We start from the raw sequence: 18852 nt of genomic DNA, 5'->3' as shown, positions 1-18852 counted from the left end.
TTGCGACGCCTGGTGGCCACATGTCCAAGACCGATGGGTGAGAGACATTCTGTCTCACGGTTACAGGATAGAGTTCAGCTCTCGTCCTCCGACTCGTTTTTTCAGAACATCTCCGCCCCCCGAGCGAACCGTTGCGCTTTTTCAGGCGGTGGACACTCTGAAGACAGAGGGAGTGGTGATCCCCTTTCCCCTTCAGGAACGCGGTCGCGGTTTTTACTCCAACCTGTTCGTGGTGCCAAAAAAGGACGGCTCATTCCGTCCCGTTTTGGACCTCAAATTGCTCAACAGACATGTGAGAACCAGGCGGTTTCGCATGGAATCCCTCCGATCTGTCATCGCTTCGATGTCCCAAGGAGACTTCCTAGCATCAATCGGCATCTTTGATGTCTATCTCCATGTGCCGATCGCTCCAGAGCATCAACGCTTCCTGCGTTTCGCCATTGGGGACGAACACCTTCAGTTTGTGGCACTGCCTTTCGGCCTGGCGACAGCCCCACGGGTCTTCACCAAGGTCATGGCATCCGTTGTAGCGGTCCTACATTCTCAGGGCCACTCGGTGATCCCTTACCTAGACGATCTCCTAGTCAAGGCACCCTCCCGGGTGGCTTGTCAGCACAGTCTGACCGTTGCTCTGGAGACTCTCCAGAAGTTCGGGTGGATCATCAATTTTCCAAAGTCAAAATTGACTCCGACCCAGTCACTGACGTACCTCGGGATGGAGTTTCATACTCTCTCAGCGATAGTCAAGCTGCCGCTGGACAAACAGCGGTCGCTGCAAACAGGGGTGCAATCCCTTCTTCGGACCCAGTCACACCCCTTGAGGCGCCTCATGCACTTCCTGGGGAAGATGGTGGCAGCAATGGAGGCAGTTCCATTTGCGCAATTTCATCTGCGTCCACTCCAATGGGACATTCTCCGCAAATGGGACAAGAAGTCGACGTCCTTAGACAGACTTTCTCAGTCGCCAGGGCATGGACGCGGGGGAATGGTCTCTCCACCCGGACGTGTTTCAAGAGATCTGTTGCCGCTGGGGAACGCCGGACGTCGATCTCATGGCGTCTCGGCACAACAACAAGGTCCCGGCCTTCATGGCACGGTCTCAGGACCACAGAGCTCTGGCGGCGGACGCCTTAGTTCAGGATTGGTCGCAGTTTCAACTGCCTTATGTATTCCCTCCTCTGGCAATGCTGCCCAGAGTGTTGCGCAAGATCAGGTCCGACTGCCGCCGCGCCATCCTCGTCGCTCCAGATTGGCCGAGGCGATCGTGGTACCCGGATCTGTGGCACCTCACGGTGGGTCAACTGTGGGCGCTCCCAGACCGACCAGACTTGCTGTCTCAAGGGCCATTTTTCCACCTGAATTCTGCGGCCCTCAACCTGACTGTGTGGCCATTGAGTCCTGGCTCCTAGCGTCCTCAGGGTTATCTCAAGATGTCATTGCCACTATGAGACAGGCCAGGAAACCAACGTCAGCCAAGATCTATCACAGAACTTGGAGGATCTTCTTAGCCTGGTGCTCTGAGAAGGGGTTTACCCCCTGGCCGTTTGCCTTACCCAGGTTTCTTTCCTTCCTTCAAGCTGGATTGGACAAGGGTTTGTCTCTCGGATCTCTCAAGGGACAAGTTTCGGCGCTATCCGTATTTTTTCAAAAGAGTCTAGCCAGACTTCCGCAGGTCCGCACGTTCCTGCAGGGAGTTTGCCACATAGTCCCACCTTACAAGCGTCCGCTGGAACCCTGGGATCTCAACACGGTTCTACGGGCTCTTCAAAAACCACCTTTTGAGCCGCTGCGGGATGTCTCTCTATCACGTCTTTCGCAGAAGGTGGCATTTCTAGTGGCGGTTACTTCACTCCGTAGAGTATCAGAGCTTGCAGCGCTGTCATGCAAAGCTCCTTTCCTGGTATTTCACCAGGATAAGGTGGTTCTGCGTCCGGTCCCGGACTTTCTCCCTAAGGTGGTGTCCACTTTTCATCTCAATCAGGATATCTCCTTACCTTCATTTTGCCCTCATCCAGTTCACCAATGTGAAAAGGATTTGCATTTGTTAGATCTAGTGAGAGCTCTCCGGATCTACGTATCGCGTACGGCGCCACTGCGCCGTTCTGATGCGCTTTTTGTCCTTGTCGCTGGCCAGCGTAAGGGGTCGCAGGCTATCAAGTCAACCTTGGCTCGGTGGATCAAGGAACCTATTTTTGAAGCCTACCGTTCTTCTGGGCTTCCGATTCCTTCAGGGCTAAAAGCCCATTCTACCAGAGCCGTGGGTGCATCCTGGGCATTGCGGCACCAGGCTACGGCTCAGCAGGTGTGTCAGGCGGCTACCTGGTTGAGTCTGCACACTTTCACAAAACACTATCAGGTGCATGCCTATGCTTCGGCAGATGCCAGCCTAGGTAGGCGAGTCCTTCAGGCGGCGGTTGCCCACCTGTAAGAGGGGGCCGTTGTTTCGGCTCTTTTTTTATCGAGGTATTCTTTTACCCACCCAGGGACTGCTTTTGGACGTCCCAATTGTCTGGGTCTCCCAATGGAGCGACAAAGAAGGGAATTTTGTTTACTTACCGTAAATTCCTTTTCTTCTAGCTCCTATTGGGAGACCCAGCACCCGCCCCTGTTCCCTTCGGGCTGTTTGTTCTTTTGTGTACACATGTTGTTCATGTTGAATTGTTCTTTTGGTTCATGGTTTCAGTTCTCCGAACATCCTTCGGATTGAATTTACCTTAGACCAATTTATAAGTTTCCTCCTTCCTGCTTTGGCACCAAAACTGATGGGCCCGTGATGCACGGGAGGGTGTATAGGCAGAGGGGAGGGGTTACACTTTTTAAAGTGTAATACTTTGTGTGGCCTCCGGAGGCAGAAGCTATACACCCCAATTGTCTGGGTCTCCCAATAGGAGCTAGAAGAAAAGGAATTTACGGTAAGTAAACAAAATTCCCTTCTTTGTGCTCATAGTTTGTTCCAGGAGCTTTTTTCTCTTATGGCTGACATATGATATTATCTGACCTCTTACTACTGCCTTGGAGGCAGCCCAATACAAACCAGCGTCCCCACTATGCTTGTGATTATCCTTCTCATAAAAGCTCTAGTAGTTTTGTAGAGAAGCTTTGAAATCCTCAGATTGATATTAATATGAAGGAAACCTCCACCTTCTTTCCCGTAGTATTGTGGTAGATAATAACAAATTAAAAGTAACCGGTGCATGATCCGAAATACAGATGTCTAGGATGTTGGAGGAAAGTAAATGTGGCATCAGTGCTGGGCTTAGTAGCCAATAGTCAATCCGTGTATGTAAGTCATGGACATGTGAATAAAATGTATAATCTTTATCTATTGGGTGCTGCATGCGCCATGTGTCTATTAGTCCCAATTGATTGACGAGATATTCCAAACCACTATGGAGCGACAATAGAGGAGATGGCTGGGGACTTGACCTGTCTAAAATTCCATCATGAGCCTCATTGAAATCTCCGCCTACAATTACATTAGTCATATCCCAACCTGTGATACTTTCGATCAATCTGGCTCTGAACTGTGGATCAGGAATATTTGGTGCATATATGTTTGCTAAGTTATAGATAGTGCCCTCTATCTTCACTTTCACCAATAATAATCTCCCCATAGGGTCTCTGTGGGCCCTTTCAATAGCAATTGGCCCCGACTTTAGATCCAATTTCAAAACTCCTGGTAGCCATTCTGAAGTGAGTTTCAGTAGATCAGCTTGCCGAACCGATTCAGGGACGCCCACCAACCTTAAATTATTGCGTCTGGACCTGTTCTCAAGATCATCTACCTTGTCCAGCAATACAGCAATGTCCTTATTCCTGCTCTCCAGCATCTCTGAAATTTCCTTTACAAAGTCCTCCATGTCAGAGACCCTCTGCTCCACATCTGTTAGCCTTGAACCCTGGGCATTAACTTGGGTGACTATAACGTCTAATGAAGACTGGAAGGCTGCCAGCCGCCCATCAATCACCGGCATCAAGAGATCTGTGATGGCCTTAGCAGTGGCCTGGGGTGGGGTCTGTAGTTGCCTCAGGGGAAGCCCCTGGTGATGGGGGTGCATTTTGGTTTCGTCTTTGCGGTCTAATTCCTTTACTTGGTTGTGTGGCATTGCTCTTACCCACAAATTTATCCATAGTAAGAACTGTAAATATGGAGCTTCTTTAGAGACTGGTGACGTCACAATAACATAAGCTTAATTACATCTGTGTGGTAAACTTGGCTGTTTCACAATTATTTCCACGCTGTGTATGAGAGTGTATAGATGTTACTTGAAAAATACCAGTCAGAAGGGCAGGAGGCAGGCCAGATGACTGATCCCACTTCTTTTTTGTTTTTCACCCTCTTCTATACTGTCAGTGCTGGTGAAGTGGTGAAGTAGGGGTTAATCAAGTTGAGCTGTGATGCACTTCAGGCTTATCTGCCTCTGTTTACTGTTGCAGATTACAGGCCTTGTGCAGCAGCTATTTAAGATGAGACCTGCAGGGATGTATCTGCCTCCTCCACAGCCCGCTGTTTATCTCCTGACCTGCTCTCACAGCCGAATGTCTCCAGGGGCTCTCAGGTTCCCTCCTCACTCACAGTATCTCAGGCGGTGGGCCTGTCCACGGAGCTCTGTGTGACAGGTAAACACAGCGTGCAGTCCTGTTTGCTGAGCTTGCTGCTGCTCGGTGTTTCACTATTTCTTCTGTGGCAGGGAGGGGAGTGTGTGAGAGTTCACTGAAAACTATGGCTGCCGCTCGAAGCACTTCAGTCCCCTTCCCTGTCTCCTTCTGGATGTTAGTGCCCGATATTTAACCCCTCTCTTACCAGGTCCCGGGTGCTTTCCGTTTGCAGTGGCACAGCTGCAGGGGGAGCAGGGAGGATGGGCAGCGTTCCTCTGTGCAGCACAGCCTGCAGCCTGGTGCTTTGTGTCAGAGCACTCCTTTCTTTGTGGTGCAGCATACACCTTTCACCTCCGGAGTATCAGGAGAGCCGGGCCTGATGTGCGCCCCTTGTCCTGTCCTTATCCCTGCAGCCTTGAGATGTTAGGATGGGCCTGGATAACGTTTTTGGCCTAGGCTGCTGCAGGAGCTCATGATAAAAGCAGCTACCTCGTAGCTCCGCCTCCCGGAAGTCCCCCCCAACAACAATTTTAAGATCTTTCCACAGGTGTTCAATAGGATTTAGATCCTGACTCATTGCTGGCTACTTCAGAACTCTGCAGCGCTTTGTCTACATCCATTTCGTCTTCTGCTGGAAGACCCATGACCTAGGATGCAAATCCAGATTTTTGACACTGGGCGCTACACTGCGACCCAAAATCCTTTGGTAATCTTCAGATTTCATGATTCTGTACACAGTCAGGCCACCCAGTGTCAAGGGAGCAAAACATCTTTGAACCTCCACCATATTTGACTGTAGGTACTGTGTTCTTTTTTTCTGTAGGCCTCATTCTGTTTTTGATAAACAGCAGAATGATGTGCTTTACCAAAAATATTTGTTTCATCTGTCCACAAGACTTTTTTCCAGAAGGATTTTGGTGTAATCCTGTACATTTTGACAAACTGCAGTTTTTATGTCTGTGTCAGCAGTGGGGGTCCTTCTGGGTCTCCTACCATAGTGTCGATGGATAGTTTGCGTTGACAGTGATGTACCCTTGAATTTCTTTGGAACTTGACTGGGGCTGATTATCCACCATCCGTACTATCCTGCATTCTAAATTTTCATTAAGTTTTTTTTTTTTTTTTTTCTCTGCCATGTACGTCCAGGTAGATTAGCTAAAGTGCCATGGGTTGAAAACTTTGTGATCATGATGCATGCTGTGGACAAAAGAACATCAAGGTCTCTTGAGATTGTTGATATGTCATCAGTTTTGGTTCTCTTCTCTCCTCTGTTCGCCATGCTTAGTGTGACACACACAATGCAAAGATTAAGTCAACTTGTCCCCTTTGTATGTGGTTTCAGGTGTGATTTTCATGTTGCTCACACCTGTCACTTGACACAGGTGAATTTGAGCAAGCATCGCATGTTTGAAACAAAGTTGTTTACTCAAAATTTTGAAAAGGTGCCAACAATTTTGTCCTGTCGATATTTTTTTTTTTTTTTTTTTTTTTTAAGGGTGTTGTGTGAAATTATGTCCAATTTTGCCTTTTTTTTTTTTGTGTGCGGTTTTCAATACCCACAAATGTGCATAACAAAGCATTTGTGTCAAGTGCACACTTTTCAGCATGTGACCTGGTGTGCGCCTGCAAGTGTTTATTTTTTAGTTTATCTCTTCCCACTCAATCCAACAGTAAACCTCTGTTATAAGCTATAAAATGAGCATAAATCACAAGATGCTGCCGTCACTCATCAAATACATGGGGTGGTGAGTCCCCCAAATATACTACTGTCCAACAATCAAAAGGGTCACATATTCTTGCTAAGGCTGGACTCACCCGAGCGTATGGCATCTGATGCCATGTGCTAATGACCCCCGGCTCAGGCTCTGCTGCGAGCATGAACTGAGTGTCATGCGACTGTGACCCAATCCTGCAATCAGGTCACAGCTGTGAAGCTGAGGGCAGGGGGCTGCAGAGGAGAGGGAAGGGTTAATCCCCCCCCCTCCATTGTAAACTGTGTGTATATCACACTGCACTGGGATAACATCCGAGTGCAGTCTGATGTATCTCTCGCACCCATTCGCTTGAATGGGTGCGAGAGATACGGCTCTTGCAGAAAATCGCTGCATGCTGCTACTTTTCTCGCATCAGAAAAGCTGACCAACTGCTCTCCCTCATTGACTAACATTGATCAGAGTGCAATGCAAAATTTTCTTGCATTGCACTCGTCCGATTTCAATGCTCGTGTGAGCGAACCCTTAGGCTGTTGATTCTTTTAGAGCACACAATGGTTGAACTTCAAGTTTTAAGCTTTAATATACAAAATGGAGTGCTTAGAACAAAAAAGTATACAAGATGTTGATAAAACGATGCACAAATATGTAGAACAGTTATAAAATAAATGGGGAGAAATAACAAATACCTAAAGGTTCCAGTCTAAAGTTACCTTCTGCTTCCTAGAAGGGAGGAGAAATGAATTATGGAACCCCAACATGTGAAAAAAAAAAATATTTTGTGCAACCCAGCTTTTTAGAAGTCTGGACTCGTGTTTCCAGGACGCTTAGATTATATTACTATTGCTGGGCTGTGACTGGCCCGTGGGCTAATTTAGGGGCAAGCATCTTGCATTTTAAAGGGAATCTGTCACCAGGTTTTTTATATCTAATCATAAGAGTAACTTGGGGGTATGTTCTCTGTGCAGAGATAGTGATGTGGATGAGGGCAAACTTTTATGATATACATTTCCCTTACAATGTGTAATTACAAACATTTTCTTGGAGCAATACTTAATTTTCTGGAACAGTTTCAAAGGTGTCAACACTTTCGGCCACGACTGTAAAAGTGTGTATCTAGTAGCGGTCTTATTCATTAAGTGACAGTTGGACAAACAGTACAATCGCTTTAAAAAGTCATTTTAAAAATGTAGACACAATTTCACCTCTTTTTGCTTTTAGATCATGCGAGATGTCATAAATGTGCATATGGAAGAGCTAAGCAGCAAATGGCATGATGAAATCCATGATGAAGCCAGCTCCTCAGTTTCTTCTTCCTCAATGAAAAGGTGATGACAAGATTCAAAACCAGGGAGTAGTGTGTAGGAGTAGATGTTGGCATTGCTGCCTTTTGGCAACAGCTGAAAACGTTTGATATAATTGGAATATAGACCCCCCGATTCATCAGTTTTTACGTCGAAAACTGGCATAAATAAAACTTTAAAAAGTGGCAAAATGTTTGTGCAGTGCAAGGCTACACACAAATTTTGTAACTTGAACTTGGCGTGTTGATTCTATATTTGCCCAGCTCCTACAAAGTAGGATGTGCTGGGATGTAGCAACCTCATGTTCATCAAATCTGTGTGTGTGTGTGTGTGTGTGTGTGTGTTTGTGTTTGTGTGTGTGTGTGTGTGTTAGTCGGTCATTCCTTTAGTCATTAAGTGATGCACATGTCTTGATGAAGCTGGAGCTTTAGCTAAGTGGTGTGCACCTCCATGTGCCACGCCGGAAATTTTCCTACAGTCCTTGCCTGGAGAAAGATTTCTAGTTTAAGGTATGCCACACCTTGCCATGAATTAGACGAGCTTTTGGTATCACGTATCGCGTCCCAGCTCACACATTTTCATGACCTTGAGGATAACTGATGTGAACATGTAAGTATCACACAATTGTTGTGCAGCTTAGTCTATGAAGTGTTGCGACTTTTCAAAGCAATTTCTGTAAAAATTGATTTCTTCGGCGCTCCATTGGGAGACCCAGACGATTGGGTGTATAGCTACTGCCTCCGGAGGCCACACAAAGTATTACACTAAAAAGTGTAAGGCCCCTCCCCTTCTGCATATACACCCCCCGTGGGATCACGGGCTGCTTCAGTTTTCATGCTTTGTGCGAAGGAGGTCAGATATCCACGCATAGCTCCACTGTTTTTAGTCAGCAGCAGCTGCTGACTATGTCGGTTGGAAGAAAAGTGGGCCCATATGGGGCCCCCAGCATGCTCCCTTCTCACCCCACTTTCTTTTTCGCTCCTAATTGGGAGACCCAGACAGTGGGTGTATAGCTACTGCCTCTGGAGGCCGCACAAAGAACTACACTTAAAAGTGTAAGGCCCCTCCCCTTCTGGCTATACACCCTCCCGTAGGAGTACGGATTCCTCAGTTTTAGCTTTGTGCGAAGGAGGTCAGACACGCACGCATAGCTCCATTGTTTTTAGTCAGCAGCAGCTGCTGACTATGTCGGATGGAAGAAAAGAGGGCCCATACAGGGCTCCCAGCATGCTCCCTTCTCACCCCACTGTATGTCGGAGGTGTTTGTAAGGTTGAGGTACCCATTGCGGGTACGGCGGCTGGAGCCCACATGCTGATTCCTTCCCCATCCCTTTTTACAGGGCTCTGGGTGAAGTGGGATTTACTGGTCTCCAGGCACTGAGACCGTGCTCCATCTACAGCCCCTGGAGAAGATGCTGGATGGAGCGGAGTACATCAGGGACATGGCCCTGCTTCCTCAAGGTACTCTGTGTCCCCGTGCATTTGGCGCTCACACCGCAGCATGCTGGGTGTTGTAGTGCGCCGGGGACATCAGCGCTGCGGCGCTTGTGCCATGGCCTCATTCAGCTTCGCTGAAGCAGGCACACTTTTGGGAAACGGTCGCGCCGGCCGCTGGGACTGCGGCGCGGCTGGCACTTGTGGTGCGCCGGGGACTTCAGCGCGGGCCGCGCTTTTACGGCGGCCGCGCTGATAACTCGAGTCCCCGGCTTTTGCGGCCTGGTTCCGTTCGTTCCCGCCCCCAGACCTGCCAGTCAGGAGAGGGGCGGGACGCTGGTCAGTGCATCAGCGCTGAGGGCTGGAGTCGTTTTTACATACTCCAGCCCTCACAATAGGCACAGAGGGGACACTGTTTCCCGCACTTTTGTTTGGGAACTCCCACGGACCGCCCCTCTCCACAGACGCCGGCAGCCATTCCTGCTGACACGCTGAGCTGCAGAGGGGAGCCGGGGAGACCCAGACAAGGAATTCTGCGCCTCTTACCCGCTATTCAGCGGGCGGTAAGCAGCCCTCAGGGCTCACCCCCTCTTGTGCCAGTAGTAATCTTAGTATTTTGTTCCTGCAAATACTTTGTACTGCATAGCGCTGGTCGCCCTTTGGCTATAGACTCTCTCACATTGCAGAGAGCCAACAGCATGTCGTCCACAAAACGCAAGGGTGCCAAGGCACAGACATTATATGCTTCCTGTACCGCATGTGGGACTTTTCTACCGGCAGGCTCCACTGACCCCCATTGTGTGCAGTGCTCGGCCCCTGCGGCACTTGCACAGTCGGGACCTCTGCTGGACGTGACCCAGGGTGTACCACCTGTGAATGCTGTCCAGGTGACAGGAACTGAGTTTACAGCTTTTGCTGACAGAATGTCTCTCACTATGTCACAAATTCTTGACACATTGCGAGCTAGGCCTGTACTTCAGGCCACGGACACTGTGCAATCATTGCCCCCTGGTCCCCCTCAGCTGAATTACCTCCAAGCTCCGGGACGGGCACATACATCTCAGGGTGAAGACTCTGACTCGGACGATGGCCCCAGGCAACCTAAGCGGGCTCGCTATGAGGGGCCTTCACATTCATCTCAATGGTCAGGATCCCAGCGAGATGAATCTATGGGAGATGAGGCGGACGTAACTGATCAGGATTCTGATCCTGGGACCGCTCTCAATCTAGATACACCAGATGGTGACGCCATAGTTAATGATCTTATAGCGTCCATCAATAAGATGTTAAATATTTCCCCACCAGCTCCTCTTGTAGAGGAGTCAGCTTCGCAGCACGAGAGAATCCATTTCAGATATCCTAAGCGTACATTAAGCACTTTTCTGGACCACGCTGACTTTAGAGACGCAATCCAGAAACCCCACGCTTATCCGGAAAGGCGTTTTTCTAAACGGCTTAAAGATACACGCTATCCTTTTCCCCCTGAGGTGGTCAAGGGTTGGACCCAGTGTCCAAAAGTGGATCCTCCAATTTCCAGGCTTGCAGCTAGATCCTTGGTTGCAGTTGAAGATGGAGCGGCACTTAAAGATGCCACTGACAGGCAGATGGAGCTCTGGCTGAAATCCATCTATGAAGCGATTGGAGCGTCGTTAGCGCCATCTTTTGCTGCCGTATGGGCACTCCAAGCTATCTCAGCCGGGCTTGTGCAAGTCGACTCAGTCACACGTGCATTTGCCCCGCAGGTAGCACCATTGACCTCGCAAATGGCGGCATTCGCGTCGTACGCGATTAATGCTGTTCTTGACGCTACAAGCCGCACGGCAGTGGCGTCAGCCAACTCCGTTGTTTTGCGTAGGGCCCTGTGGTTGAGACATTGGAAGGCAGATTCTCATTCCAAGAAGTGCTTAACCAATTTGCCTTTTTCTCGTGACCGATTGTTTGGAGAGCGTTTGGATGAAATCATCAAACACTCCAAGGGTAAGGACTCATCCTTACCGCAACACAGACAAAACAAACCCCAACAGAGGAAGGGTCAGTCTGGTTATCGGTCCTTTCGAGGACCGGGCAGGTCCCAATTCGCCTCGTCAAAAAAGACTCAAAAAGACCAGAGACGCTCAGATTCTTGGAGGTCTCAGTCACGCCCAAAAAGGACAGCCGGAGGAACCGTTGCCAAGACGGCGTCCTCCTGACTTGCAGTCTCCGATTCCCACACCCTCGGTCGGTGGGAGGCTTTCCCACTTTGGCGACATTTGGCTGTCACGCGTCAAAGACCGTTGGTTGAGGGATATTCTGTCTCACGGGTACAGGATAGAGTTCAGTTCTCGTCCGCCAACTCGTTTCTTCAGAACTTCTCCACCACCAGACCGAGCCGATGCTCTGTTGCAGGCGGTGGCCGCTCTAAAAGCGGAAGGAGTGGTGACCTCCGTCCCTCTTCAGGAACAAGGTCACGGTTTTTACTCCAATCTGTTTGTGGTCCCAAAAAAGGACGGATCGTATCGACCCGTCCTGGATCTAAAGTTGCTCAACAGACACGTAAAAGTCAGGAGGTTCCGGATGGAATCCCTACGCTCCGTCATAGCCTCAATGTCTCAAGGAGATTTTCTAGCATCAATAGATATCAAAGATGCGTATCTCCACGTGCCGATTGCGCCAGAGCATCAGCGTTTCCTGCGCTTCGTCATACACGACGAACACCTGCAGTTCGTAGCGTTACCTTTCGGTCTGGCAACAGCCCCCCGGGTCTTCACCAAGGTCATGGCAGCAGTAGTAGCTGTTCTGCACTCGCAAGGTCACTCGGTCATCCCGTATCTAGACGACCTGCTTATAAAGGCACCCTCTCAAGAGGCATGCCAACACAGTCTGAAGGTGGCACTAGACACTCTCCAGAGTTTCGGGTGGATTATCAACTTTCCAAAGTCTCATCTAACCCCGACCCAATCTCTGACTTATCTTGGCATGGAGTTTCATACTCTCTCAGCGATAGTGAAGCTTCCACTGGACAAGCAGTGTTCGCTACGGACAGGAGTGCAATCTCTCCTTCAGAGCCAGTCGCACTCACTGAGGCGCCTCATGCATTTCCTAGGAAAGATGGTAGCAGCAATGGAGGCGGTCCCGTTCGCGCAGTTTCATCTGCGCCCTCTACAATGGGACATTCTACGCCAATGGGATGGGAAATCGACGTCCCTCGACAGGACTGTCTCCCTCTCTCAGACTGCCAAGGACTCTCTGCGTTGGTGGCTTCTCCCCACCTCATTGTCACAGGGAAAGTCGTTCCTACCCCCATCCTGGGCAGTGGTCACGACGGATGCGAGCCTATCAGGGTGGGGAGCGGTGTTTCTCCACCACAGGGCTCAGGGGACGTGGACTCAGGAAGAGTCCACCCTGCAGATCAATGTTCTGGAAATCAGAGCAGTCTATCTTGCTCTGCGAGCCTTCCAACAATGGCTGGAAGGCAAGCAGATTCGGATTCAGTCGGACAATTCCACGGCGGTGGCGTACATCAACCACCAAGGGGGAACACGCAGTCGCCAAGCCTTTCAGGAAGTCCGGCGGATTTTGACGTGGGTGGAAAGCAAAGCGTCCACCATATCCGCAGTTCACATCCCAGGCGTGGAAAACTGGGACGCAGACTTTCTCAGTCGCCAGGGCATGGACGCAGGAGAATGGTCCCTTCACCCGGACGTGTTTCAGCAGATCTGTTGCCGCTGGGGGACGCCGGACGTCGATCTGATGGCGTCACGGCACAACAACAAGGTCCCAGTTTTCATGGCACGGTCTCACGATCACCGAGCGCTGGCGGCAGACGCCTTGGTTCAGGATTGGTCGCAATTCCGACTCCCCTATGTGTTCCCACCTCTAGCATTGTTACCCAGAGTTCTCCGGAAAATCAGGTCCGACTGCCATCGAGCCATTCTCGTCGCTCCAGACTGGCCAAGAAGGTCGTGGTACCCGGATCTGTGGCATCTCACGGTAGGCCAACCGTGGGCACTACCAGACCGTCCAGATTTGCTGTCTCAAGGGCCGTTTTTCCATCTGAATTCTGCGGCCCTGAACCTGACTGTGTGGCCATTGAGTCCTGGATCCTAGCGGCCTCAGGTTTATCTCATGAAGTTGTTGCCACAATGAGACAGGCTAGAAAACCATCCTCAGCTAAGATCTATTACAGGACGTGGAAGATATTCTTAGCTTGGTGCTTGGCTCAGGGGTTTTCTCCCTGGCCATTTGCATTGCCAATTTTTCTTTCCTTCCTGCAGTCTGGGTTGGAAAAAGGTTTGTCGCTTAGCTCTCTTAAGGGTCAAGTCTCCGCGCTATCCGTATTCTTTCAGAAGCGCTTGGCACGGCTTTCTAAAGTACGCACGTTTCTCCAAGGAGTTTGTCATATCGTTCCTCCTTACAGACGGCCATTGGAACCCTGGGATCTAAACAAGGTTCTCATTGCTCTCCAGAAGCCGCCTTTCGAGCCTTTGAAAGAGGTTTCCCTTTCTCGGCGTTCACAAAAAGTAGTTTTTCTTGTGGCGATCACGTCTCTTCGAAGAGTGTCCGAGCTAGCGGCGTTATCTTGCAAATCTCCCTTCCTGGTGTTTCACCAAGACAAGGTAGTACTGCGTCCAATTCCAGAGTTTTCTCCCAAGGTGGTTTCTTCCTTTCATCTCAATCAGGATATCACTTTGCCATCTTTGTGTCCGCATCCAGTTCACCAATTTGAAAAAGGTTTACATCTGTTGGACCTGGTGAGAGCACTCAGGATTTACAGTTCTCGCACGGCGTCTCTACGCCGTTCTGATGCGCTCTTTGTCCTAGTCGCTGGTCAGCATAAGGGATCGCAAGCTTCCAAATCCACCTTGGCGCGGTGGATCAAGGAACCAATTCTTCACACATACCGTTCTGCTGGGCTTCCGATTCCATCTGAACTGATGGCCCATTCTACCAGAGCCGTGGGTGCGTCCTGGGCATTGCGGCATCAGGCTACGGCTCAGCAGGTGTGCCAGGCGGCTACCTGGTCGAGTCTGCACACGTTTACCAAACACTATCAAGTGCATACCTACGCTTCGGCAGATGCCAGCCTAGGTAGACAGGTCCTTCAGGCGGCGGTGGCCCACCTGTAGGAAAGGGCTGTCTGACAGCCCGTTCATGTGGTATCTTTTTACCCACCCAGGGACTGCTTTTGGACGTCCCACTGTCTGGGTCTCCCAATTAGGAGCGAAAAAGAAGAAGGGAATTTTGTTTACTTACCGTAAATTCCTTTTCTTCTAGCTCCAATTGGGAGACCCAGCACCCGCCCTATTTGTTCTTAGGGTTTCGTTTTTCGGGTGCACATGTTGTTCATGTTGTTTCTTAAGTTCTCCGATCTTGTTATCGGATTGAATTTGTTTTTGAAACTGTTATTGGCTTTCCTCCTTCTTGCTTTGGTACTAAAACTGAGGAATCCGTACTCCTACGGGAGGGTGTATAGCCAGAAGGGGAGGGGCCTTACACTTTTAAGTGTAGTTCTTTGTGCGGCCTCCAGAGGCAGTAGCTATACACCCACTGTCTGGGTCTCCCAATTGGAGCTAGAAGAAAAGGAATTTACGGTAAGTAAACAAAATTCCCTTCTTTGTCGGCGGTGTTTGTTAAGGTTGAGGTACCCATTGCGGGTACGGAGGCTGGAGCCCACATGCTGTTTTCCTTCCCCATCCCCCCTCGGGGCTCTGGGTGAAGTGGGATCTTACCGGTCTCCAGGCACTGAGACCGGGCTCCATCCACAGACCCGGAGAACCTGCTGGATATGGAGCTGGGTATCGTCAGGGACAGGGCCCTGCTACATTAAGGTACTCTGTGTCCCTGTACACATCGCGCACACACACACCAGCATTGCTGGGAGTGTTAGTGCGCCGGGGACAACAGCGCGGAGCGCTTGTGCTATTATTCACTGCAGCTTAGCTGAGTGAATTTATGTGTTAGAAACTGCCGCGCCGGCCGCTGCGGGGTATTTTACACTGTGGCGCGGCTGGGACTTGTGGTGCGCCGGGGACTTCCGCGCTGGCCGTGCACATAGGACGGCCGCGCTTATTACTCGAGTCCCCGGCTTGGCGGCCTAGTTTTCGCTTCGTTCCCGCCCCCAGCCCTGCCAGTCAGGGGAGGGGCGGGACGCTGTACAGAAAGTCAGCGCCGAGAGCTGGAGTCTGCTTTGCATTCTCCAGCCCCCTTCACTGGACACAGTGGGACGCCAGTTTCCCGCTCTTGTCTGGGGCACGCCCACGGCCCGCCCCTCTTCACAAGACGCCGGCAGCCATTCCTGCACGCAGTCTGGGCTGGAGAAGGGAGACAAGCTCTGGGCAACCAGTCACAGGATTCGGGCGACCACACACCCGCCTTTGTGCGGGCGGTAAGCAGCACCTGAAGTGCTGACCCCACTAATGCCATTTGTACTTTATGCCTAGATGGCTAGACTACAGCAGCAAAAAGCAAGGGTGCTAAGGCACAGGCTTTCTAGGCTGCTTGTATTGCATGTGCTGAAGTGTTCATTTGTACTTTATGCTGGTATGCTATACACTGCACTGTACGGTCGCTATTCTTGGCTATATACTCCTAGATGGCTGGACAACAGCAGCAAAAAAGCAAGGGTGCTAAGGCACAGGCGTTCTATGCTGCTTGTACTGCATGTGCTGAAGTGTTCATTTGTACTTTCTGCTTGTATGCTATACATTGCACTGTACGGTCGCTATTCTTGGCTATATGCTTCTAGATGGCTAGACAACAGCAGCAAAAAAGAAAGGGTGCCAAGGCACAGGCTTTCTATGCTGCTTGTACTGCACGTGATACTGTTCCACACGGCAGGTTCCACTGTCCCCATTGTGTGCAATGCTCCCCTGTACCACTTGGTCAGCCGGGGTCTCTGCTAGAGGTGGCCAAAGGAACCACCTGTGAACCCTGTCCAGGGACAGGGACGGAGTTGCAGTTTCGGCTGATAGATTGTCTGTGACCGTGACTAACATCTTAGAGACTTTGCAGTCCAGACGGACCATGGGCAATGTTGATACAATGCTCCCTGGCCGCCCTCATTTGGAACAAATCAGTGCTCCGGGGGGGTCCCATACATCCCAGGGCGCAGGCTCTGACACGGACGACAGTCCCAGACAGTCTGAGCGAGCTCGCTGGGAGCGGCACTCGGCTTCACCACTGGTTAGGGTCCCAGCAGGACTTTCTGTATGATGAGGCAGACGTAGCTGATCAGGACTCTGATCCTGAGACCGCTCTCAATCCGGATACTCCGGATGGTGACGCCATAGTGAATGATCTTCTAGCGTCCATCAAGGGAATGTTGGATATTTCTCCCTCAGCTCCTCCGGTGGAGGAGTCAGCTTCACAGCAGGAGAAATCCCTTTTCAGTATCTCAAGCGTATATTGAGTACTTTTCTGGCCACTCTGACTTCAGAGAAGCAATCCGGAAACACCACACTTATCCAGATAAGCGTTCTCCAATCGTATTAAGGATACACGTTATCCTTTTTTCTCCCTGACGTGGTCAAGCGCTGGACCCAGTGTCCAAAGGTGGATCCCCCAATCTCCAGGCTTGCGGCTAGATCCATAGTTGCAGTGGAAGATGGGACTTCACTTAAAGATGCCATTGACAGACAGATGGTCCTCTGGTTGAATTCTGTCTATGAAGCTATCGGCGTGTCGGTTGCTCCGGCATTCGCAGCCGTATGGGCATTCCAAGCTATTTCAGCTGGTCTTGCGCACGTGGACAATGTCACATGTACATCTGTGCCGCAGATGGCGTCCTTAACCTCGCAATGTCTGCATTGCGACTTACGCTATTAATGCTGTCCTGCACTCTACGAGCCGTACGTCAGTGGCGTCCGCCGACTCCGTGGTTTTACGCAGAGCCTTGTGGTTGAGGGAATGGAAAGCAGATTCTGCTTCCAAAAAAGTGCTTAACCAGTTTGCCATTATCTGGTGACAGACTGTTTGGTGAGCGATTGGATGAAATCATTAAACAGTCCAAGGGTAAGGACTCTTCCTTACACCAGCCCAGATCAAACAACACCCAACAGAAGAAGGGACAGTCGAGGTTTCGGTCCTTCCCAGGCTCGGGCAGGTCCCAATTGTCCTCGTCCAAAAGGACTCAAAAGGCTCAGAGAGGCGCAGATTCCTGGCAGGCTCAATCACGCCCAAGGAAGGCAGCCGGAGGAACCGCTACCAAGGCGGTTTCCTCATGACGTTCAGCCCTCTCTCTCCGCATCCGCGGTCGGTGGCAGACTCTCCCGCTTTGGCGACATTTAGCTGCCACAGGTCAAAGACCGGTGGGTGAGAGACATTTTGTCTCACGTGTACAGGATAGAGTTCTGTTCTCGTCCTCCGACTAGATCTTCAGAACTTCCTCACCTCCCGACCGAGCCGATGCTCTTCTGCAGGCAGAAGGAGTGGTAATCCCTGTTCCTCCTCAGGAACAAGATACGGTTTTTACTCCAATCTGGTTGCGGTACCAAAAAACGACGGCTCTTTCCGTTCCGTTTTGGACCTAAACCTGCTCAACAAGCACGTGAAAACCAGGCGGTTCCGGATGGAATCCCTCCGCTCCGTCATTGCCTCAATGTCTCAAGGAGATTTCCTAGCGTCAATAGACATCAGGATGCTTATCTCCACGTACCGATTGCTCCAGAGCACCAGTGTTGGCTACGATTCGTTATTGAAGACGAGCATCTTCAGTTCGTAGCCCTGCCCTTCGGTCTGGCGACAGCCCCACGGCTTTTCACCAAGTTCATGGCAGCAGTGGGACCAGTCCTGCACTCTCAGGGTCACTCTGTGATCCCTTACTTGGACGATCTACTTGTCAAGGCAGCCTCTCAAGAGGCATGCCAACACAGCCTGAACGTGGCGCTGGAGACTCTCCAGAGTTTCGAGTGGATCATAAACTTTTCAAAGTTAAATCTGACACCGACCCAATCGCTGACATATCTTGGCATGGAGCTTCACACTCTCTCAGCGATAGTGCAGCTCCCGCTGGACATACAGCGTTCACTACAGACGGGGGTGCAGTCTCTCCTTCAAGGCCAGTCGCACCCCTTAAGACGCCTCATGCAGAGGCAGTCCCTTTCGCGCAGTTTCATCTGCGTCCACTTCCATAGGACATTCTTCGCCAATGGGATGGGAAGTCGACGTCCCTAGACAGGAACGTACCCCTTTTCTCAGACGGGCAAGGACTCTCTTCAGAGGAGTCCACCCTTCAGACCAATGTTCTGGAAATCTGGGCAGGGTATCTTGCCCTGCAAACCTTCCAGCAGAGGCTGGAAGACAAACAGATCCGAATTCAGTCGGACAACTTCGCAGCGGTGGCATACATCAACCACCAAGGCGGAACACGCAGTCGGCAAGCCTCCCAGGAAGTCCGGCGGATTCTGATGTGGGTGGAAGACAGAGCATACACCATATCCGCAGTTCACATCCCGGGCGTAGAAAACTGGGAAGCAGACTTCCTCAGTCGCCAGGGCATGGACGCAGGGGAATGGTCTCTGCACCCGGACGGGTTTCAAGAAATCTGTAGCCGCTGGGGGAGGCCGGACGTCGACCTAATGGTGTCTCGGCACAACAACAAGGGCCCGATTTTCATGGCGCGGTCTCACGATCAAAGAGCTCTGGCGGCAGGCGCCTTAGTTCAGGATTGGTCGCGGTTCCAGCTACCCTATGTGTTTCCCCCTCTGGCACTGTTGCCCAGAGGGCTACGCAAGATCAGCTCCGATTGCCGCCGCGCCATCCTCGGCGCCCCAGACTGGCCGAGGAGGTCGTGGTACCTGCATCTGTGGCATCTCACGGTCGGCCAA

The 18852-nt window shown here is 50.8% G+C and overlaps 1 protein-coding gene across 1 annotated transcript in view; it reads left to right on the top strand.

Annotated features, from left to right (window-relative positions):
- The window catches only part of SNRNP48 (small nuclear ribonucleoprotein U11/U12 subunit 48), a 72011-nt gene that overhangs the window by 41325 nt on the left and 11834 nt on the right, over positions 1 to 18852 (top strand). The window contains exon 7 of the mRNA XM_075314782.1: positions 7533 to 7639. Within this exon, the coding sequence (XP_075170897.1) occupies positions 7533 to 7639 (107 nt within the window). The remainder of the gene's footprint in view (positions 1 to 7532; positions 7640 to 18852) is intronic.

This window comes from Anomaloglossus baeobatrachus, chromosome 6 (genome assembly GCF_048569485.1).
Source record: "Anomaloglossus baeobatrachus isolate aAnoBae1 chromosome 6, aAnoBae1.hap1, whole genome shotgun sequence".
NCBI lineage: Eukaryota > Metazoa > Chordata > Amphibia > Anura > Aromobatidae > Anomaloglossus > Anomaloglossus baeobatrachus.
This window is presented reverse-complemented; position numbering and strand designations above follow the sequence as displayed.